Source organism: Ruditapes philippinarum, unplaced genomic scaffold (genome assembly GCF_026571515.1).
Source record: "Ruditapes philippinarum isolate M1 unplaced genomic scaffold, ASM2657151v2 ctg33_1_1_1_1, whole genome shotgun sequence".
Lineage (NCBI taxonomy): Eukaryota > Metazoa > Mollusca > Bivalvia > Venerida > Veneridae > Ruditapes > Ruditapes philippinarum.
The window spans coordinates 460,337-484,708 of record NW_026864681.1 but is presented as its reverse complement, the minus strand read 5'-3'; the positions used below and the strand labels follow the sequence as shown (position 1 = coordinate 484,708).

The following is a 24,372-nucleotide window of genomic DNA, read 5'->3' as shown; positions in this document are numbered from 1 at the left end:
ATGTAGAATACATAACTTAGCAATGCTATGGCTTAGTGACCACAAATTTGGCAGGGAGGTTGTCCTTGAGCTCTAAATGGCCACTGTTGATTCTGACAAAGTGGTATGTGGGGGTATTCACGCCATGACTGAGTGGCAGTTCTAGTTAAAATTTACTTTGCTACTCTTCGTATACCACTAATGCAATTTCAATGAAACTTCAGAGGATTGGTTGGTAGCTCAAGTTCTTGTTCATGATACACAAGTTTTCTACTTGAATGATTTTTGGCCAAGTTTAGGCCCTTGAATAAAAAGGAGATGTTTTTGTGTAATAATGCCAGCCACACAGTAGCTTGTGTGTCAAGTCAAGTCAAGTCAAAAAACATTTTATTCTCTCATTCCATGTACAAACATGACATAATGGAGTAATAAACATGAATAAAGTATAATGAGGCTCAAATAGCAGTTAATTAACATACTAGCGAAAAAAACAATAGAATTGTGCTTCCAGTTTTTAAGTACGTGGAGAGCCAAAACTGTTGTGTATATATATTACTAAAACATATTAAATAAGAAAGAAAGCTAGTATTACATTCAAAGGTATTGTTTCATTTTTCTCGTCACACGCACACACACACACAGACACACACATATTATGTATGCTTTCTATTTCAACAATGTGTAGTATTAAATTGACGATTACTGCTCAAAAGACGTAACCACAATATTTTTAACGTATATGAATATACTACAAAAATTTAAGTAACCATACGAATCATTTTTAAGGTTACATAATAAATGGAAAAGTCTAAAAAGGTATGGTATAGAGATGCGAATAGTAGATGAGGGGAGATAACAAAAATAGCTTTGTACGTAGATGTTGTTGCATTTACTTCCCTTTAGTTAAAGTGTTAGGTAATATTCAAGTGTTTAGTGATGCAGAGTGAATTTGAATATGATCTAGAAAAAAATTCTGATCAGCGGGAACTGGGGTCCCCGTCTACTCTATCGTGGACCTGAACTCAATCAGAGCACTACCTGGGGCATGGAAGCTCCAATAAGGTCTTCCTGCGATGAAATGCGCCCCAGGCCGTGCCAGGTGCACTCCTGTCCCTCGACTTCCCAATTAGATATTGAGATACGAAAGTGGAGTTGATTAGTACTTTTAAACCTAGACAACTTCTTCTGACCTTTCCTTTAGAAAAAACAAAGATCTGTGGTCTAGTTGAAATGCGGGATAATATAAATGTGTGCCACTATATGTCTCCCAAAACGATCGAAACAGAGACTTTGCAGCACTTTTGATATTCGGAGAAAATAAATTTAGTTCTATTTTAATTATTGATATATAATAAGTGGTCAATGCCTTAAATTCTAATAAGTATACACTTAACAAATTTACCTAATTTGAAATATTCTTGTTTATTGTTAGTATTCATTAATTCAGATGTTTTGATTATATTTGGTCTTCTAAAATAATAAGGTTTTAAGAAGCGTTTACGCTCATTTTCAAAGATTACTACTCCTCAGAAACTACATTGTGAACGAATTTTTGCCAGGCAAGTGGGTTTCTTTGTTATTTTGAAGTTCATTAGTATGTTTATTCCATAATGCAATATATATGCCACACTCGGTTTAAGGTTTCAGCATCCTAGATTCTGTTTTGACGAAGTTATTGAAGATATAAACTGATCATGTAGATATTTTAAAATTTGACATGTGACTGTTCTGGTCGGTTTTTCTCCTAATTTATTCGAATTTGTAAGTTTTGAACTGCATTTAACAATAACAAAATATGTTTCTGTCAATGCAGTACAACTGGTTTAGTTCGCAAGTCCGAAGATAACATTCAATACACAAAAATATCTTGTTCAAGCACATTTTGGTTGCAGACTTATACTTCAAGCGTTTTTGGTTGCAAACTTATTCTTATTCTATTGAAATCCATAGTAAAACTTTGCAAAAGGATTGTAGTAGTTTATATTTATTAATCTATTTTCAATGGCAATTATTGACATTTATGTTCTTTTACTTGTTTTTGTTATAAATGTTATTTATACTTTCTTCTTTTACAACAAGTATGCACTTTATGTTTCAAATTACATGGTTCTCAGTTCAATACTATAATCATCAGTAAAAGCCTGCAAACAAAATAAAAGCACATAGAAGAAAAATATTTATTGTGGACATGTTCGTGTCCAACTTTCTGTCATCCTTTGTGATATTATGACACAATTTTCTAGTCTTATAGTGTCTAGTCATTTTGATTAACTTAGTTTATTTACCTTTTTATAAAATAAAGTCGTCTGGCACATTTGTGCCAGACATTTTCAATCCACTTTTTGTCAGACTTTTCTTTACACTTTCCCCTTCCTGTGATGACAGAAATAAAACTTCAAAGGCGTTCAGGCAAAGCAAATATAAAAATATTTATTGATACTTTAATTCTAAAATATGTCATCATATGTAAAATGCAAATGAAAACTACATACAAAACAAACGTATGTGAGAGTACTGCTGTATGTAAGTGAATTATATTCATCATAAACAAAAGGATATGTGCACACATACGATGTTACTCGGCAAAATTTCCAAAGTTTATCAAAACCACAATAAATGTTATTTTGTTTGTTTCGTATGTAAAGATCAGCAGTTGCTTTAGACATAAAGTATGTAAATGTACTTATAAACCAAAAGTTAAAATGACATGCTTGTTTACAATATATCGGATTTGATGTACATATCATATATGTCAATTGGTATTCTAAAAATTATTTTGACTATAAGATCATAATATAACTGATATACGATTGGTAATTTACATTGACTGATTCGTGACAAAACTACTTAAAGTCATTGTTCGAGTTAGGGAATTTGGAAGATGTTTCGATTGGTCAATAATAAGGAACAATTTAAAGAAACATGTGAATAATGCCCTTGTGTCAATGTTAATATAGTTTGTATCTACTATATAATCAAATTTATTTCAAATCTCAAAAAAAGAACAATAATGAAAGCTGTTTGTTGCTATTTTTCTCTTCTTTTCCTTTACTGTTAGTCATGCCAAGATAAAAAAAGTCCTAAGGCTATATAAAAAGAAAAGAAGTATATCGAGAAGAAAAAATGATGAAGATAAACACAACTGAACTTCAATTTAGCATATTGTGTTTTATATCTATTTGAAAGACCCTGTGTTAGGATATATCTGCACGCATGCACAATTTGTATATATATTTCTTATTAGATGAACGGGTATAATTGCATTAATATTGCTAATTATTTAAAAAAAAAAAAAAAAAAAGAGATAAGTTATTCCTCGCTAAAAATATGCATGCCACATTATTGACACAAAAGTTTGCAACCAAAAATGCTTGAAGTATAAGTCTGCAACCAAAATGTGCTTGAACAATCTATTTTTGTGTATTGAACGTTATCTTCGGACTTGCGAACTAAACCATTTGTACTGCATTGACAGAAACATATTTTGTTATTGTTAAATGCAGTTCAAAACTTACAAATTCGAATAAATTAGGAGAAAAACCGACCAGAACAGTCACATGTCAAATTTTAAAATATCTACATGATCAGTTTATATCTTCAATAACTTCGTCAAAACAGAATCTAGGATGCTGAAACCTTAAACCGAGTGTGGCATATATATTGCATTATGGAATAGACATACTAATGAACTTCAAAATAACGTGTTTTATATCTATTTGAAAGACCCTGTGCTAGGATATATCTGCACGCATGCACAATTTGTATATATATTTCTTATTAGATGAACGGGTATAATTGCATTAATATTGCTAATTATTTAAAAAAAAAAAAAAAAGAGATAAGTTATTCCTCGCTAAAAATATGCAAGCCACATTATTGACACAAAAGTTTGCAACCAAAAATGCTTGAAGTATAAGTCTGCAACCAAAATGTGCTTGAACAATATATTTTTGTGTATTGAACGTTATCTTCGGACTTGCGAACTAAACCATTTGTACTGCATTGACAGAAACATATTTTGTTATTGTTAAATGCAGTTCAAAACTTACAAATTCGAATAAATTAGGAGAAAAACCGACCAGAACAGTCACATGTCAAATTTTAAAATATCTACATGATCAGTTTATATCTTCAATAACTTCGTCAAAACAGAATCTAGGATGCTGAAACCTTAAACCGAGTGTGGCATATATATTGCATTATGGAATAGACATACTAATGAACTTCAAAATAACAAAGAAACCCACTTGCCTGGCAAAAATTCGTTCACCCGTTTCAAAAAATCACGCCGTGTTTGCCATTTTGTCAAGTTTGCAACCAATTCGCTCGCTTGAACCAAGTGTGCAACCACTTCACGTCCTGCCCCTTGTACAGTAGGTACACGAAACAACATGGTTTAAACTAAATTAAAAATAATAAGTATCTTTTTAAGTACTTAGTTGGAGAGTTTTGTTAGAATTTCTTTGAATTATAATATGTAAAAGTGATTTATTTCTTGCACTTGTAACTGATTATTTTATTTTTTTTTAATTTCAGAAAGAGTGATGAGATCTCAGGTTGGAGACGGTAATGATACGCTTAAAGTATGCCCCAGATCGACATAGTGGAGGAGGACGAAAGAAGAATACTAATTAAGATACATGAACATTGCTGTTTATAGTAATAACAAAATATTCAGAATATTGTTCCATTTAACATTCAGATCTAGATTCAGTTATAAAATACAAAGACAAATATACAATCAGTGAGTTGGATAGATGATTGAAAAATCCCAAACTCAGAGTGATCAGTTCAGTGGTGATATAAGAAAAAACACATGCATGGATGTTTGCTATATAAAATGTCAGTGTTAATATGCAAGAAGGATTTTGTTTATCTTATTTCTAAAACATGCTTAATTAATACATGAAGCATTATAAAAGTACATACCGTCAAGTTTAATAGTTTCAAAAAATATTATGTAAATATTTGTTATAGTACCACATTTCTTTTTTTGTACTTGTGATTCCGAGTATAAAATAAATTGCTAAAATCATAAGAATGCTTATTTATTAACCCTATTAAAGAGCTTTAAAATGAAAAAAAAAATCATATTCCAAAAGTTTTGAATGAGGTTAATTCATGGTCAGAAAATTTGGTCAGATAAGGTTGGCATATGGTCAGATAATGGTCAGAAAAGGTTGGATTATGGTCAGAAAAAGGTTGGATTATGTCCAAATAATGGTCAGAAAAGGTTGGATTATGGTCAGATAATGGTCAGAAAAGGTTGGATTATGGTCAGAAAAGGTTGGATAAAGGTCATTTTATGACGTTGTATAGACGTCGGTTTCTGACGTCTAATAAACTTTCAAATCCAACCTTCTCCCAACGTTTACCCAACGTCAGGGTCTAACGTCAGTACAACGTTGGTACAACGTCTTTTGTTTGCTGGGCATGGATTTGCAGGATGACATAGCTCTTAGATAAACCTAAGTTACAAAGGGTAATCACTGGGTTTAAATTCAGCATGTTACAGATTATAAAAATTGCATAAAAATGATAATGCACATGTTTAAGTCAGTGTTATTTTTTTAAAGTTTATTCTTAATCTGAAGTATATAGGGAACATGTATATCACGAACATACAACACAGTGTATAGCAGCCAAAATTTGACCGGTCATTACTGATAAGGGCAGATAAACTCCTTTCCTTTCATTTATTATTTCTCTTTTGTGAAAGTCTCACTATTAAAGCTTATAATGTTAAATTTATGCCCTGGGTATATCTAGAACACTTTTATAAGTACATCATTAAAATTAACTGAACCACTTAGAATTGTTAAAATTTCTCGGAATTATAATATAACAATACATGTACAATTAAGCGACTAAATGACAAAGAGATAGTCCAAGTCTTTTGTTCGGGTGTCAAATTGACAATTAATGCATTGATTGATTGTGTTTAATTCATATATTAATATTGTTATTATAAAAGAATTAAATGACTTTCCATTGCACCATAAGAAGATCATTTTAATAAATAATATAAAAGGTCTGTTCAAATCTTACACCAATTGGTTTATATTTACTATTCATAATTTACACAATTTATAATGGACAAAAATACATTTTTTTCACAACGATCAACGTGTGTAAATCGCAGCATGAAACTTGACACCATGTAATGCTAAGTTTTAACTGTAACTACACCACTTTAATAATTATGTCCCAGGCCTAATGATATACCAGACAGATATAATTATATTTTTTAGAAAGATGATATCTTTTTGCAGAGGGGAAAAATAGGCTGGGTCAATTTACCATTCAAATGAATTTAATAATGCCAAAAAGAATGTCAAAATACGAAAATTTGAAGCAGACAAGGTTTTTGAATCTTTAAATTTTACCTTTATTTTAATGAAGTAAGTATAGGAGGATTATAGACTTATATATTGCATAATAAATTAAGCTGACTGAGATAGTCTTTCAATAAGAAAGATCCAAGGAAAATCATTATTTTGTTTTATTGTCATAAGTTTTATTGGTTGACGTTTGAATGAAAACCTGGAGATTTATAAAGTTAACAAGATTTTCTATTGAAATTCATTATTTTATTGTGGCCCACAGGTCTAACTTTGGGTAAGTATTTAGTAGTCTTATACCCCCCACGAAATTGGTGGTGTGGTAGACATTTGTTCGCAAAACTCACAACTTTACTTTCTTACGGACATACACGGGAGCTAACTCGTTATTTTTTTACGAAATATTTGACAGTACAAAAACTGGAACACACATATTGTTGTTTTTGATAATTACCCCATTTCGTGATTCTCTTTGCCGCAGGTATTATTATCATTGTTATCTCATTAAACGATATATTGCTATGCGTCCGTTCAAAGTTCCGAATCATTTATCTTTTTCCTTGATTCTTCATTTTTTATTTCATAAACTTTTTTTTCAGTTACAGTACACAGTACAGCTCTAGTTTTAAATTATGTAATGAGTGAAATGTTGTTTTTTTTTTTTGCGAAATTATTATTGATGTTGCTCTGGCTTCTTTATTAAAATGTTCAGCTGTATTAAATGTACATTTATTTTTAGGTTATTACATCATACATGTAGCATGCCATTACCTGATTACTGGCATTAGTTAAATAGGGAACACGTCTTGTTTAGCCTGGTTTAGCAGACCCAAAAAAATAAATGTCACGTTTCAGAACTGTTCAATATTTAGGGGAGAAGATGTATAAGCATCCAGTAGAACCCTGGGAATGGTATTCCGAGGGTCCCTGGTTCCAGACGCGTTCTGGCTGCACATTTTTCTCACCCTGTGACATAACCCATGTCTAAGCACACTTGCTTATTGACCTTTTCGAAAACCTAGCTAAACACCGTTTTCCGGTACGTTACCGTTTTAGCTCTGGGGAATTACACCAAATGAAGTACATAGCATAACACAGTTACGTGATATTTCTATTTTTCTATCATTATTTAACCGTTTAAGGTGAAAAAAATTGATGTTTTGAAAATTATCAATATTCCTTTCATATCTATTGCAAAGTATTCAAAAAAATAAATTATTTATGATGAAAATCAATAAAATTCAAACAGACGTAGTGGAATCTTCCATAATAAATAAGGTTATTTTCTGCATAAACTTGTGTATTTACTTTATTTTTTGTATGGAATTATTCATACAATGATATTTAATTATTTTCTTATAAAGATATAACTGTTTTATTTCAATTTAAATTGAAAAAAGGCCGAAAACAACGAGTTCGCTATTACACTCCATTAGGTGAATTCCCCAGATCTATGTACAGAAAGTACCGGAAAACGGCGTTTAGCTAGGTTTTCGAATTCGTGAATTGTGGTCTGCTGTCTGCATACCCTAACTTATTGGTTATATCATGGAAAAGAGCCTGGGGTCTCAACCATGAGTATATATAAGGTTTATTCAGTTTTCTTTTGTTTATTACATACAAGTTTTACTCCTCATATTTACAGAGGGTTCTGACACAAAAACGCATGCACTAAAATGATCAAGTTGTGGCCACACAGAGGGGCTTGCTTAACTAGATCCTATCTGATTTTTTGATAATTGTATTCTTACTAAAAGTATTTACTTCATGTATACTGCCAGGTTTTTGAATTGTGACACCCATTGAGTATTGTTTTTTTTCTATATCCACTTGGATGCAAGAGTTGAAGAATTGTGTATCCAAATAAGCTTTTTGGGGGTTTATTGATGAAGGATCCTTTGTGTGTTATATCCCAGTATGGGTTTAGGCAATTATCTCCCTCTAGAAGTAAGATTCTAGAGGCATACCAAAAATATGCAAGTATCTACATTAGATCTTTAGAGCTTTTAGATGTCTTTCATATTATAATAGTAATGCACAAGTTTAAAATAGCAAAATGTGTTGGACTAGCATGTAACGTGCATACAAGTACACATTTAACTTAGTTGTTTCAATTTGAACAATCATGAATGTATATGCAAGTGGCCTGCTAATCATGTAAACAGGTAGTCAGCATCTGTGTATTACCTAGTGTAAAGCAATTTCCCAATTGATGCACCAGGAGAGATTTATGATGTAATACACCACGGTAGATATTTAAGGCACCCCACAGGGTATTTAAGTGCCATGGGAGGTCAGATTTTTTAATTAAAGCCCAGCAGCAGGGTGGTGCCTTTTGATGCCAGAGATGTTTTTGCTAATATTTCACTAAAAGCAATTTTTGTATGTGTTTTTGCGTTGTTGTTTGCAAGAACCCATACATCTCAAATTACTTCATCATCATCAGTCATTGAATTTAGTACTGGCCCAGTAGCCCATGGCCAGTGAAAATTAGTTTGGGCCAGTGTTAATTATAAGAAAATTTAATTAAATATATAGTAGAATTCAAAACTGGAATTCGGGCCAGTAAATTCAAAATCTTAAATTCAATGATTGCATCATAGTCATATATAAAAACAAATAGAAAAGGTTACTTTTTTTTGGAAAAAAATCTTGACTCCTTGATAGAGTGGCATCACAGTACATGCAGCAGTATTCATTTATTTCATGATCTTAATTACAGCACCACCTGCAGATTGTTAACATTTTCATCCGCTAGTAACATTTGTATAAAACCTCAAGGTGTAGAAACATGTTTTCTGAACTGAAGACATTTCTGATGAGAATTTTTCATCTCATCTGATCAATCCTTATTTTAATAGTATAAATTTGCTGTCCTTAATATCCATTATAGCATAATTACAAATGCAGGTAGTGATGAAACATTTGTTTAGATGATTTGTATTGAATTTTCAGTTTGTTCATATATAACAAAGATTGTTTTTAAGTTTTAAAATAGTCCAAAATGCATTTTTGTCAGTCATTTTCATCTACCACCAGCTGCGACTTCAACATGACATTGCTGTAATGGTGTTCTATATCATTTAACTCTGCATATTTCCAAGTATGAAATCTGAAAGTTTCTCACATCACACATCGGTTTTTATTGTTTTATAATAGGATTAAATGTTAATAAAGCTGTTTATTTCTTCTTTTTCATCAGTCTTCAGATAAATGATATTTATCTTTATAAGTTGTATACTGTAACCATGGAAACCCTGGCTAAATTTTAACATAGATTTGACATACAATGGATATAAATGTTTTTTGTTTTTTTTTCAATTAAAAGCCATATAAAATAATGCATAAACTTGAGCTTGTTTATAGACTTTGTGTTTGTCTTCTTAATTTTAGGGAAATTTAAAGGTTGATTAGGTATCTCTAAAAGTTTTGTTAAGTGATAAAAAGGCCTATATTCAATTAAATTTATAGTAATACCCAAAAAACACTTATAAAATAAGTTCTTTGTTGTTTTTTAAAAATGTGTATTGATCAGTCATGATTTCAGCCAATGAAAAGTGGTGACTTTGACTTGAAAATCATTACTTTTATCTCCGAGTCTGACTCCCTAATCATTATTGGATACATAGTTTCTAAATACCTCAGTTTGACTTTGTTTTTTACATTCCATTCACAAAGAAAAAAAATCATATTAAAACTATTTGGGATAATTATGGCATTTTTACACAAATAAACTTGACTTTTTAAGCTATTGACCTATATTTTTACAAACTAAAAATTTCCTAAATGGGATTTATGTGAACTTTTCAAATATGTACTCATTAAAGATGTACATTGCTAAAACCCATTTTTTAATTCCCAGTTTTATTATTATTTACACGACAATAAGATCTTATCATTCAAAGTTTGTAGGTAAAATAGAAGCATCATTACCCTTTATTACGATTTTTTTATTACCCTCGCTAAATGGACATATACTAGTACATCTTTCAACCAGGACAAAACCATTCATCATTTATAGGGATTTATTTTTTCAAAAATATACTGACAGAAAATGGAACAATCTAGATCTGTGCTGTTTGATCTTGGTCTGCAATGGAAAAGGTTGCATGATGCGAAGATTCAGTTGCTGCCGGCAGACTATAGGTTAAACTTCTTAACCTCAGTCCAGTTAATGCGTAATAACATGAAACCATAGTTCAAATTTGATATGCTCTCAATTGTGTTACCATAAACTGACCTTGTTTATTATATTTGCAATTAGCAACCGAATATATATGTTAAAATGTGTTTACCTTGTGGATGCTTATAATATGACAGTGTTTCAAAGGTCAATATTGCTGTCAGTAGAGAACGTCTTAAACAAGGCCAGTTTCAAAGGTAAAATATGCTGCTGGTACTCTGAGAACCAGGTCAGTTTATGAGGCCTGGAGTATGCTTTTGATAGGGAACCAGGTCAGTTTCACAGGCCGATATTCTGCTTGTAGAGAAGCAGGCAATTTACACAAATATTCATAGAATCTGACGAGACTATAGAATGTAAGCTGATATTTTAGACAACTTGACGTATAGTAACAATAGCTACACATAGATTGAAATTAAAGCAGGATAATCCCATCACATAGATTCAACAGGAAAAGAGATAAAAAAATATTTATACATGTATTTTGTTATTCTATGAACAAAAAAACCCCTAACATTGAACACAAAATGCTGGACCGTGATTCATGATTTACTAAGGTTTTTGAATTGCAAGAGATTATTTTAAGATATTCTGATATATTGTTTAAGAAGTTTCAAATTCTGATTTTAGGTGCTCTACCTGTTTATTGTTTTTTTCTACATTAAGCTTTGAATCACATGAAACTATAATAAAATTTGTCATTTGACTTTGAAATTTATATTAAGTTTTATTAGCTCAAAGGGAGCTTACTCATGAGATATCTAAGTGTTTTGTAATAATGACCCTTTGATTGTAAATTTACTGCTCAGCAGATGGTTATTATATTATTATTTGTTCACACTTATGCCCTCAAGGTCCATGAGTTTTGTTAATAAATAAATATTTTTTAAAGAATACCAGTATGTTCTTATACATTTAATTGCAGTTATTTGGCAGATATTATTATTTTACGTGAGTCTTTTCTTGATCAATGTCAAAAAATCTGTCTTATAAGTTTTTAGACAATAATTCCCAAATATGAATCACTAAAAAATAAAATTCATACTGAATATTTTTCTGATCTATGGGATGTAAAATATGAAAAATAAGATCAACAAGAAAGGGCATCATTCAGTGAACTCATCCCTCAAACCACTTACACGTTTCATTTTTAGGGGAAAATTTCTAAATATTGTTTGACTGAATAGCAAATAGTGCAGACATTTAATGACTGAATACCAAATAGTGCAGACATTTAATGACTGAATAGCAAATAGTGCAGACATTTAATGACTGAATAGCAAATAGTGCAGGAATTTAATGACTGAATAGCAAATAGTGCAGACATTTAATGACTGAATAGCAAATAAATTGCAGACCATGAGGATTTGGCAGCACTGATGTTCTGGATGATCTTGGTCTGCACTGGTTGTATTGGTAGAATATGCTGGTACCAGCAGGCTATAAAGGTTTATTGTATACTTTAAGAAATGGATTTAATTCTGAAAAGTTCAATATATTTTTGCTCTATGATACATATTTTGAAGCTTCGCTGGGAACTAAAATTACATCAGGAGGTGGGCCTATAGATTTGATGTTGTCAGTCTGTCACTGTCAGGAGACTGGTAAACAGTACAATGTTGGGGCATTCTGTGTTTATATGGACATATTTCTACTTAATAGGCTGTTAATTGCTGCTAATTGATGTAATTATCTAATGTGGTTGGTGTGCTACATACTTTTTACATTGTTATCAGATATGCAATATACTGTTTTACATTTAAAAAAACTAGCATGAATCAGTTAATAAGAAAGACAGTCCTAATTTTTCACCACTTGGTCAAGGTCACCTGTAACCAGGTAAAGTTACATTGCTTTGTATACCAATATAAAAGGTATCATACATATCTGGTGAAATGTAATTTGATAGACTGTTCTTTTTGCTCTATATAACAGAACAATTGAAAAAGGGTTTACATTTTGTAGAATCAGTTAATTGAATGTCAAACCTTGGATCAATTAAACTTGCAGTAAACTTGATATGTGATTGGAGTAATGATTAGGTAGGTTTAAGACACCTTGTAAACCTGTTTAGCTCTCTTACAACAAATATAAATATGGAGTTGTCAGTGTAAGAAATTAGGATTTGAATCAACTAGGCTGGTCGGACTACCAGATTGGAATATTCGCTAGCCCAAAAGACATTTCACTAGCACGACTCATTTGTTTATATTGCCTCTGAAAATACAGTAGCCTGGTTGGGCTTGTTACTGTGAAAAGTTGGCAGCCCCAAGGAGAAAATAAGTAGTCTGGGGCTATAGGACTACTGCTAATTTTGAACACTGAGTTGTTAAAGGAACTGACCACTTGAGTCCAAAAACCTTAAAGCATAAAATCTGAATTAATTACATAGATCAGCTGGGGCACTTAAAACATAGATATACATCATATGATTACCGGTAAGAAATATACTCTAAAATAAACTGAAAATCATATTTTTGTGCAATTCTCAGCCAGATTTCTGTTCAAAGCATTCCAAGGCTTTTAAATTTTGTGTCGTTTTTCACAGTAGAATATTTTTTCTGGAAAAATGGCGTGAATAAACGATTTGAAATTTTGCACACATATTATTTGTCTAGACCAACATCAAATGGAACATGAATCTCGATAAGTTATCTTCAGTCCCTTCATGTAAAAACATGTCAATGGTGTCCCTTTAATTTTCAATATAATGTTCTATGATAATGTCTAATATTGTGATGTGTAAAATTTACATTAAAATCTAAGTATGATTTAAGGTTTTTAGATTTATAATAAGGTCACCAGAACCATTGTATAGTTTATTGGCCTTCTGTCAAATATGAACTCGACCATTTTTGGCTCAAATTAGAATTTGGTGTGAACTTTGTGTATAATTAGCTAAGCACTACCTGTCCTATATATGATAAGTTAAGAATTGAACAATTAGTCATAGACACAGACACTTGAGGTTATTTGTGTCCATGTGCACTTGTTGTATACAATTGTACATGTAAATCACGGCTTAATTTAATTTGCAAATTTTTTTGCATATTATAAGGACCTGGTCACATGCCTTGAACATAAAACTTGTTATTTTTTGCTATTTGGCAACTCCATAATATATCACAATTTCAAAGGAAATTGAAGTGTGGGTAAAAAGATCACTTACATGTTAGACAGTAGAGCATGTCATAACAATATGTTAAGGCAGGTACTTGCAAAAAATAATGGTTTCAATTTTTGATATTCAGGGGCGAAGATGGGCTGGGGCTACAATTCAAGTATCTGTGGTCATACTTTTAGGTGCTTGACTATTGGTCGAATGTCCTTACATGTACAGGTACACATATAGCTTAGTTATTTGAAATAGATTAAAGTTAAATCTAACTTAAACTAGTAATCAAGTGTGAAGGAACTCAGTTTGATAAAACCGTTACCAAAATATCAGTCTGCATGTTAAGTGAATCACCTTTAATATCTTTGTGCACAGTTAATACACTCAGATCACAGATAATGTACGTATATGTGCAAAGTTTAGAGAGGAAAAGGTTAAGATGTCAAGTTAAAGAACATCTTATTTAAACAGAGACATTATATTTGGCCCACATTATCAAATTATAAATGTTAAATAAATATTACTTTGGGTTCAGGTATTCTAAGATTCTGATATGTAAGAAAAGTAGAAAAGGTCAGGAAAGGGAGCTGGATCTGTTTGGGGGTGGGGGGGTTCTTCAGAAAAAAGACAGTGATATTATATGAAAATTTCAGACTCTGAATTTGATTGAGTCTGTTTTCATGAGAAATAATTATATAAAAGTCCACACCCTCTGCCTCTTTTTTCCTGTATGTATATTCATAATTATGTAAGACATTGGAATGTTATGGGTAATGTAAAAGAAGTCAAGGTTGTTATGATACAGGACGTGAATTTATGATAAAATAAGGATGTTAAAGATAATAAACGGGTATTAATTGTTTAGACACATTAGTCCAACTATCTTATTATCAATATCACATATCTGATTTGAAATATTGATTATTTAAATTAATTACAAGTTAAGTTGTACATAATACTTTATATCAATGTCCCTTACAACTTGACACAGATTAATTTCTTGTTAATATTTTCATTGCAATTATTTTTGGTAATTTTTACATACATCTGTTCTATTTTATCTTTTGCTTTATATTTATTGCTGTACATGCTGTAAAATTGAATTCGGAAAAAAAGAGAGAGAAAAAACAACAACAGAAATTTAAAATTGATAGTTAAAAATATTATCCATAGATATAGAACAAGGTAACCTAAAATTTCACAGCCCATGAAACATGTGCAATTCTCCACTGACTTTATATAATGAACTTGTCCTGTTTTGATTTTGGAATTGTCCATTGTTAGACATAGGTATATCAGGATGAAAAAAACAAAACTAAGGTATTGCATTTGTTTTTGTCACATCGAGCTTGTATTCTATACTGGCCAAGTGGCAGTCAGTTAATACTGCGCGAATGACCGAATTTATTCTGGGCGAGTGACCGAGTGAGTGGCAGCTTTTTCTAGTTCAAGCGTTGTAAGCCATCAAGGCATTTACAGCACAAATATACATGTATAATAGCTTAAATGTTTATTTTTAGACATAAAAACAGAACACAATGTTGATATATAGAACACTGATATCTTTCCACTGGTGATACTATTTCTTTGTTAGTTTATGTGCAAATAAAACCTGCAGTACATGTACCTAAATCTTTGATATTAAAGTTGTAGCTGCCTTTATAACATTTTGAACAAATTGCGAATTTGAAAAAAAAAAGGAATGAGGATATTTAAATTTTCTTTTTGAGTTTGTTTAAAAAGTGGTTGTGTTATTTGGATTCATAGATACATGTGGAATAGTGTTGTTTAAGGAAAAGAAAAAAAAAATGCAATATATTGATTAAGTCAGTCAGTTGATTTTAAAAATGAATTGAATTGATTTTTTATACGTTTTTGCAATATATACATGTATGGTATTTTAAGACATATTGTATTTTATGGTATGACACTGTTGTCGGTCAAAAACATCAAATATAAATCTTTCAAACAAAAGAGTTATTAATATTCCACATTGCTCTAGATTTGTGATCTCATATGAAGGAAGATTAGTGTAGAGAAAAAACAAATTTACAAGTCATTATTTCGTTTCATTGTAACCATTATACTGGCAGATAATATTAAATAGAACATGGATACATTATAGAAAATGGAAAACAGTGGTAGGGGTTGTTTTATTTTTCTCGTTTCATAATTTATTTTTCTCGCTTCATAATCTATTCATCAGTGAAATCTCTCTCTTAACTTAATAAGTCTGTTGAAAACTGGATAAATGTTTTATAGAACTTTTCGTTATCCGTGGGCCATGTAAAACCTGAGCAATTTACCAGTTTGCAATAGATATGAAGTCTTGAATTGAAATACAATGTAGAAAAGTTTAAATATGTTGGGGGTGTAGAAAATTCTTTAGAAAGAAACATTAATATTTGTGTTATTTAATTTGTACACAGGCATGTATTTTGTAAATTATTAGTTATTTCTGACTATAATGATTACCTTTTATTTGTACATCTGAAAAATGTACATATGATGGGACGACTTTGTTACCAATTCGTATAGATGACTTACTTAAGACTCTTACTTTCTTTAATTTGAATATTATCTCATTCTGGGACTGCCTTTAACTGCCTTTAAATAAAACTTTGCAACCAACATATTTCTTTACATAATTGTAATATAATCGTAAACTTTTATGATAACAATAATTTATAACATCTATGAATAGTTTGTTATATTGAAGGAACATAACAGGAAAAGTTTTGTCATCATGATTTCAAATTTTTTTTTTATTTTGGGTTATTTATCAGGTATTTTTTTAAAATTTGCTGCTAGTCTCAGGACATGAAATATAAATACTAGCATTAATAATGCTTGCATTAATTATGTATTTATTGGCTTCAGTAAGTCATAAGTAGCATAAAGTAAGCAATTACACATATGCTGGCATATAATATATAAAGTATTACTTGCATTATGTAAGCTATTAAGTACATTTATACTGGTATTGAAAAATTAATGGTTTAAGTAAGTCATTACTGGCATTAAGGTAGTTTGTAAATTACCATTATATTGTTAACCTACACTAGTAACTTGATTGAAGAACATTATATGGTTTCAGTCCAAAGTATTTGATTGCTTACCAGTACAAATAAGTTAATAAATTCAGCATGAAATTTACAACTATCATTTTACATGTGTACAGAAAAGAAGTGAAATATTAGAAAAAATGTATTACTAAGAAAAAAACTTGTTAATGGCACAGTTTGGAAGGCACAACTTTAACATTTTCAGTTTAAACTATTAACATGAATTAGATAAACTATTTGCATATAAAAATTGGGGGGAAAAAAGTGTGAAGATTATTTTCTAGTTGGTCTGATTAAAACTCTAGAAAAATAAAAATGGTTGGTAATTTTACCATACACAGATACAGGTCAAAATATAGCAACAACCTGCTTTGCATGGTTTGTTTATATCACTTAACCAGAAGTCATTTACCGTTTAAAGTGGATTTGCCTACAATGGACACATTATTCATGCATGAATGGATAAAAAAATATAGAAAAAAATCATTTTGCTAATCATATAAAATATCTAATGTAAAATGTTCTAAGTGATTTAGTATGCAGCTATGCTTGGAATATTATTTTGTGATTCATGAATAATAATATTATGTTCTAGAATATTTTATTATTTGCTAAATAGGTATAATATAGATACATGGGTATGTCATATGTGATCACGTTTCTCACACTTACATGTACCAGCAACATCCATGTAAATTTTTTTGTGTGGTTTGTTGTTACGTAAATACTTAAAATCAACATAACTATTAACCTGTCGATCTGCCATTATGGTCTAATTCACTAACTATTTGAAAAGTAATTTAAAGTATACAACATTAAACAACAGTATTCTAGTAATTAGAATTATATGAGTTGATTTTATGATTATTTACAGATCATACCTGTTTTGAGCTGAATTGTGTATATAAACAACAATGGTTTCATGGGTTCGATTAATTCCTCACACCGACGGCGTAGAATGAGCAGTTCTCTTGACGTCAGCTCATCGCAGCGTGAAGATCTAGGTACACATCAAGAGGGGGCAGAGGGTGGCAATGGAGAAGAAGTTGCAGATAGACACGTAGAAGAGGATCAAGCTGACAGCGATCACCACGATTTATCTTCCATCCTGGCGTATCTCATTAGAAGGTAGTTGTATAATTATGATAGATATCGCCCACTGAATTTTAACGAGTTAATATATCTATTATAAAAACACACGTTATCATGATATCAAATTTAATATCAATTTATTTGATGTGTATAACTGGTACAAGCCAAAAGGTTATTTTTTTCTGAGTTCTTTTTCAAATCTGAGGGTTTCCATTGGTCAATAAATATTCAATGGTAGTTTTTAACCAAGAAATACCTAAGATCTGAGATCAATTTAGAGATTTATTTTTTTTAAAACCTTGACCCAGGAATACAAAATGACCAGATAACTGACATAATTATAGTATTATTTCGAGAGGGTAAGAGATTTAACGGTTATTTAAGAGTGTTTCTTATTAGACATTTCTATCTTAAACAGACTTCGTAAACAGACTTCTTAATACGGAATAAATTGGGGGATTTTCTCAAAACATAAATGTGTGGAAAATAAGATGAAAAGATACAAAAATCCAATTACAATGATGAATCCAAAGATACAAATTTTGATACAAAAATTACAAACATTAAAATCTGACATCAAGATTAGATCAATATTAAAGGAAAGTGTTTTATGTAATGTCGAAAGAAAGGTGTTAAAATGGACTCATTTGAAATAGCATGAAATAAAAAGAAAATTTGTTTTGATAATTGTAATTTCACTTTTTAGCACCAGTTCTTACATTTTCACTTAGGGCTATGCCAATCATGAAAACAGTACATGTACATCTCAGATCTGATTAAATCACAGCAATCTCAATTTTTATATTGGCAATATGATTGCAAAGTTACTAGATCTAAAGCATTATTAAAAAGTTTTCACCATCACACTTTTCATAATTTCATGAAAAATTATGTTAATTTTGAACAACACATATGGAGCGCTTAAAATAAATTAATTTGAAGAATATTCTATTCTTTGTAATTTCTAATTTAAATGTATATCCATGATTTTGTTTTTTATATGATTATAAATTTAACGAAAGGTTAAATTTTCACACCTCTTAAAGTCTGACTTTATTGACCTGTCAATTATGAATACATTATAGCACTTACTTAAATAAGTCTTTGATCTCACTTCTGTTCTATCTGTGTATAGTTTACGAGAATTTATGTGAAGAGTATAACAAATGTTTTGAAAAAAAACACACTAGTTTAATGTACAGGTCGTCGCTACATCTGCAATAGCATAGTTGGTTGAGTGATTGCCTAATAAACAAGAGGTCTGTGGTTCGATCCATAGTGTTGACATTGTTTTATGAGGAAATCTGTTTTGTGTCAATTTGTACTGTGTTTAACGGCATTGAAATGGCATTTATTGATTTTAATTCAGATGAATTTTAAATATATGAATTTTAAATATCAATTCTTAATTAAACCAAGTTATTCAAAAAGAGCATAGACTTTACCAAAATAAGTGCAAAACATATTAAAACAAAATGGACAACATACAAAACAATCATAGTTTCAATAATGTTGAAAATATAAATAAGAGAAAAAAAAGCATGGACCTACTCGGTTTCAATCTTACAACAATTATAGAAGATTAAGAAATTATAAACCCATAGTTTATCCTATTTAAGAAATAATATATCCCAAACTGTGATTTTATTGCTCAATAACATCACTCTTTGGAGTTTGGATGCGGGAATTACATCACGAGGGCGTAGCCCGAGTGATGTAATGATGCGCATCCGAACGACAAACAGTGATGTTATCAAGCAATAAAATCACCGATTTGGATATATTATTTCGATTCTAACATGACATCAACAAATAAATGCTGCCGTACATGATAATTAGCTAAATTGCGCCTGATTTGTTTCCGTACTTATTGTCAGCGCATCACATTATTATAATTTTAGTGGTTACGTCACGTGTATAATGATTACGTCTAGAGGTGCGCGGTTTAACCGGTATACCGGTAAACCCTGGTCCGAGACATCTGTGGTACGTACCGCGGTACAGACCTGGAAAACCGGTACTATTAGCTCTAATTTAAAGCAATGACAGATCCGTAAAATGTACTAAATTAAAAAACTTTTTCTGTTGTATATGTTAATGTTTCTTTGAGTTAACCTTTTTACAAACAACTTTCGCTGACTATTATCATTCTTCGATAGTTCTTAGTGAAAATTGAATGCTTTATCGATTACCGCATGTAAGCCAGAATTGTCGACTTGCATGATCTCAGTTGAAGAAGCAAGAATTGTCGACTTACATTTACTTGTCCAAATATCGTTTATTTGATACGAAAACTAATCGTAAAGATTGATAATTCATGAGGGCATTCCTTTCACCCATTCCTTGCATAAAATTAGGGTGTTACTATTTTAAGTATTTATATAAATAGCGACCAATCAGGCTTAGGGGTTTTCCTTACGTCACGCACTTACTGCATGCGCATGGCAATTAACTAATTATAGAACGGCGTAGAAACTGGATTAAAAGTAATGTTCGTTCAACTAATGAATATTAATAAAGCAGTAACATGGTCAGCTGTTTTCTATGTGATAATTTTAATTTGCTTTTGGGGTACATGTTTGTTTTGGTTTTTGACACAGATTAATTAAATACTTAGCCCTTGCAATAAAAAAATTACAATAGCAGCTGGGACTCTGTTATAAAATTAACCGACAAATAAATATTTGTCATCGGCTAACGTGCATTTGACCTATTATTTTATTAATCAATAAGCAATAAAAACATTTTATTTTTCCATTTTAACTATGCAATTTATATAACAGTTGTTAAATGTTGAAAGAGACCAATAGGCCTATGTAATAAAAAGAAACAACAAGAACTGATCCATGACCCAATTAATTTATGATTGTCAACATGCAAAAGTACCTGATTGAAAAAAGTTAAATGATGCTTTGATTAATCTGTATTTTATAGATCTGCTTAAATTTAATATTTGAAATTCTATACCAGCCTACCTTGATACTTATTTTAGGGATAAAAATTAACATAAAGCATACAATGAAAATCCGTGGTATACCGCGGTTTATACCGTGGTTTTTAGGAAAAAACCGTGGTATACCGTGGTATTTTCTTTCTGGCGGTACCCAACTCTAATTACGTCACATGTCTAAATATAGAACGTCAAACAGTGATTTCATAGCATAATAACTCACACTTTCGGTTCTTCTATGTTGAATAGGGAAAAATGCGGGTCGTGTTAGAATGTGGTATAATGCTCAGTATAATTATTTCATAGACACAAATTAAATTAAATCCTATCTTACTTTGTATATGTATATGTCACGGAACTTAATATATTGTGTGCATTGGCAGTATAATCAGTATGCAATTGACAGGTTAATAAAATCTAACAAAGCCTGTGATGATTTTGGTTTCATGTTATTTTTGTATTACATGTATATTAGTTATAACTGTGGTATATTTAATTTACATAAAGAAAAGCTAATGTTGTATGTCTGATCACTTACAATTAATTTACGATACTCATAATACTCATAATTTATAATTAGGTCGTAAGATTTCTTTTTATTGCCTTGAAACTTTACATTCTGTTACCATGATGTAAATGTAAAGTAAATTATATTCCTACATAGTTGATTTATCACCTGTAACAACCTAGAACATTGGCTTTTATCTAGTACAAACCACAATAGTGCTTATAAAATTCTATATATTGACCTTCCTACTTTAGTTTAAACCAATGAAAGTTTCATGTGACGTGCATGAGATAGTTCTGTGATTTAAATCACTATAGATTGTAACCAAGTGGATTTTAAATAAAAAATGGTTAATTTCAGCCACACCTATTAAAGATAAGAGATTGGCAAGCGTTTGCATAAAATGTTCCTAGTTACATCAAATATGCCAAAACACTTGTACATGTTTACCAGTATATATACAGTGTATGTGGTTGTATGAACTTTGTCTAATAAATCTATCATATATTTACAAAACATTAATGTAGTGTTTGCATTGCTTAAAATCTAAGATTGCTTTTGTAATTGTGATGTAATATGCAAATTGAAATATAATGCGTTTTAAAAGTACAAATATAGGAAGCAAGCTTACTGGTATTTAAAAATAAAAATTCAGTTTTGGCTCAACTATTTGGTAAATAGGAAGGTCTGTTGTGCTCACAAAGATGTTGGTGTCCACATTAATATAACAGGTCGCCTTTATTGATATTTGTTTGTGCCCCCCCCCCCCCTCAAATAAGTAGGGGTATATTGCTATATTGCTTTGCATTTTTTTGTACTAACTACTTTTTAATGAATTTTGAATTTTGAAACAGTCATGTGAAAATTATTTATGAGAATGTGAAAATTATTTATGAGAATTAATCATGCATGTAGTTATACAGACAAAGGTCATAACTCAAGTCAGATTTTGACACAATTATACCCCTAATTATATTCTGCGAAAGGCAGTGACTTGCTGATTTAGTATTGTTCCTCAGTGGATGTTCATCATTTTGTCTGTCCGTCTGACATCCGGTGGTCACAACTTGATTAGATCATAAAACTTAAAATATTTCTTGGTAGAAACCTTAAACTTAAATATGTTGTTATATTTTATTGACAAGCAATGCAATGCTTTCTTTCGCAAAATTTAAGAGTAATAAGCCCTTTGAAATTTTCATTCTTAATTTTAGTCTGGGGCATAACTCGAAAAGAATTGGAGATTTCAATTTGAAACTTCATAAATAGTTAGATCATATTAAGGAGAAGAGAAGTTGATGAGCTTTAACTCACAGAGGTATAATCTCGGAGTTATTGTCCCTTGCATGATTTTCATTCTTGATTTTAGTGCAGGGTATATATAACTTGAAAAGTATTGCAAACATTAACTTTTTTTAGTGAAATATCAAATTTTTCAGTTTCATAGATCAATTAACGCAAAGCACACTGTTTTTGAACCATTAATCTTTCATAATTTTAGAATTATTGACCTCAGTAAACTATTTTGGCATTAAATTCTAGAACAAAATTGAAGAAATATAAGAAATTAACTTAAAGGAATATGGATCTCATAAAGGAAATTTATATTTCCAATAACATAATTCTTTGTTTTTACATAATTTTGGTGTTATATATTAAATTATATCAAATTTAGTCAGAAATCTATCAAATAATTGGGTCGCAATGGGTAAACTTAACATGACCTTCAAAATAGGTACAAATATAGTAAAATCTAGAACAAACGATGTGAAAATAAGAAATAGAACACTGTTTTGTAATATTGTAAAACTTCAAATTGCATTGGGCAGATAAACTTGAGGAAGTTAGGTCATACTTATGATAACAGTATTTTAGTAAATTTTTGCACTTGTTATATCTTAATGTTTACTTTTCCTCCTATAAAGTATGTCCCACAGTCAATTATACCAGTCACATAATGTTGTTATGGAAAGTCAATGAATGCATTTATAGAGTAAACAAAATAAATAATTCTGCTTGCAATTAAACATGACTATATATCTGTTGAGTGGTCTTAATACCAAACCATTGATAATTGCATGTACATGTAACAGGTTCTTTCTTATATTATAATATAGAACATGTTTGATGCGAAAGTTTGGCTTTAAGATGTGAGATAAACATTCTGTTATTAATCTCATTCAAACCTCAAATCATGCTTACCTCACTTTATTCCAACCTCACTTCATACTAACCTCACCTTATTTTATCTTCATGTCATTCTAACCTCACTTCATGCTAACCTCAATTTATTCTAGCCTCCCTTCTTTCGAATATTCAATTTATTCTAGCCTCCCTTCTTTCGAATAAATTAGAGAAAATAAGAATCCCTAAAGAAAGTCCAACACAACATAATTGAAAATGTTGCAGGCTCGGTTTGATTCGAAACTTTACTTCATTCTAACTTCACTTCATTCTAACCTCGCTCTATTCTAACCTCAGTTTATTCTAACCTCTTTGATTTCTAACCTCACTTCATACTTATAAACCTCATTTCTTTCTAATCTCACTTCATTTTTTAATTGTTAACAGTTAACTATCACTGATATCATAACTATCCTTCCCATTACCAACTATTCCCGTAATTAACTTATCCTGTTACCAAATTCAACGCCAGTATTTCTACTTGAACTCATCACTTCCATCAATCAGCAAAACCTTATTTCATCCTTATTTCCTCCCTTTCTGCCTGCCTGCCTTTCCCATTGCCTGTCTGCCTTTCCCCTGCCTGTCTGCCTTTCCTGTGCCTGCCTGCCTTTCCCCTGCCTACCTGTCTTTCCCACTGCCTGCCTACCTTTCGCACTGCCTGCCTGCCTTTCCCCTGCCTGCCTTTCTCCGGCCTGCCTTCCTTTCCCAATGCCTGCCTTAATCCCTTGTCTGCTTGCCTGCCTTACCCTTCAATGCTCATGTTACTCTTACACAGATCCTTATTGATTGTCTTCTTTTACCAACATAAAGCTAACAGATCATATTGAACAAAAATAGATGTGCGCGTTGTGTTTGCAGTGGCCAGGTGCGGATCTTGAGGTCGGACGATAGAGGGGACAGTTACTCTGATGACGAGGAATTTTGTGAGGAACAGAGACTCCCTGCTGGTGAG

The 24,372-nt window shown here is 31.0% G+C and overlaps 1 protein-coding gene across 3 annotated transcripts in view; it reads left to right on the top strand.

The window, feature by feature from the left end:
- Nucleotides 1-6,684: 6,684 nt before the first annotated feature.
- The window catches only part of LOC132726480 (DDB1- and CUL4-associated factor 11-like), a 46,839-nt gene continuing 29,151 nt past the window's right edge, over nt 6,685-24,372 (top strand). The window contains exons 1-3 of one of the 3 annotated variants that reach the window (XM_060711799.1): nt 6,685-6,801; nt 17,558-17,811; nt 24,279-24,367. In XM_060711799.1, the coding sequence (XP_060567782.1) occupies nt 17,606-17,811; nt 24,279-24,367 (295 nt within the window). In that variant the 5' untranslated portion in view covers nt 6,685-6,801; nt 17,558-17,605. Of the gene's footprint in view, nt 6,802-15,585; nt 15,760-17,557; nt 17,812-24,257; nt 24,368-24,372 lie in introns of those variants that run through there. The other 2 variants (XM_060711797.1, XM_060711798.1) reach the window with 2 other exon arrangements.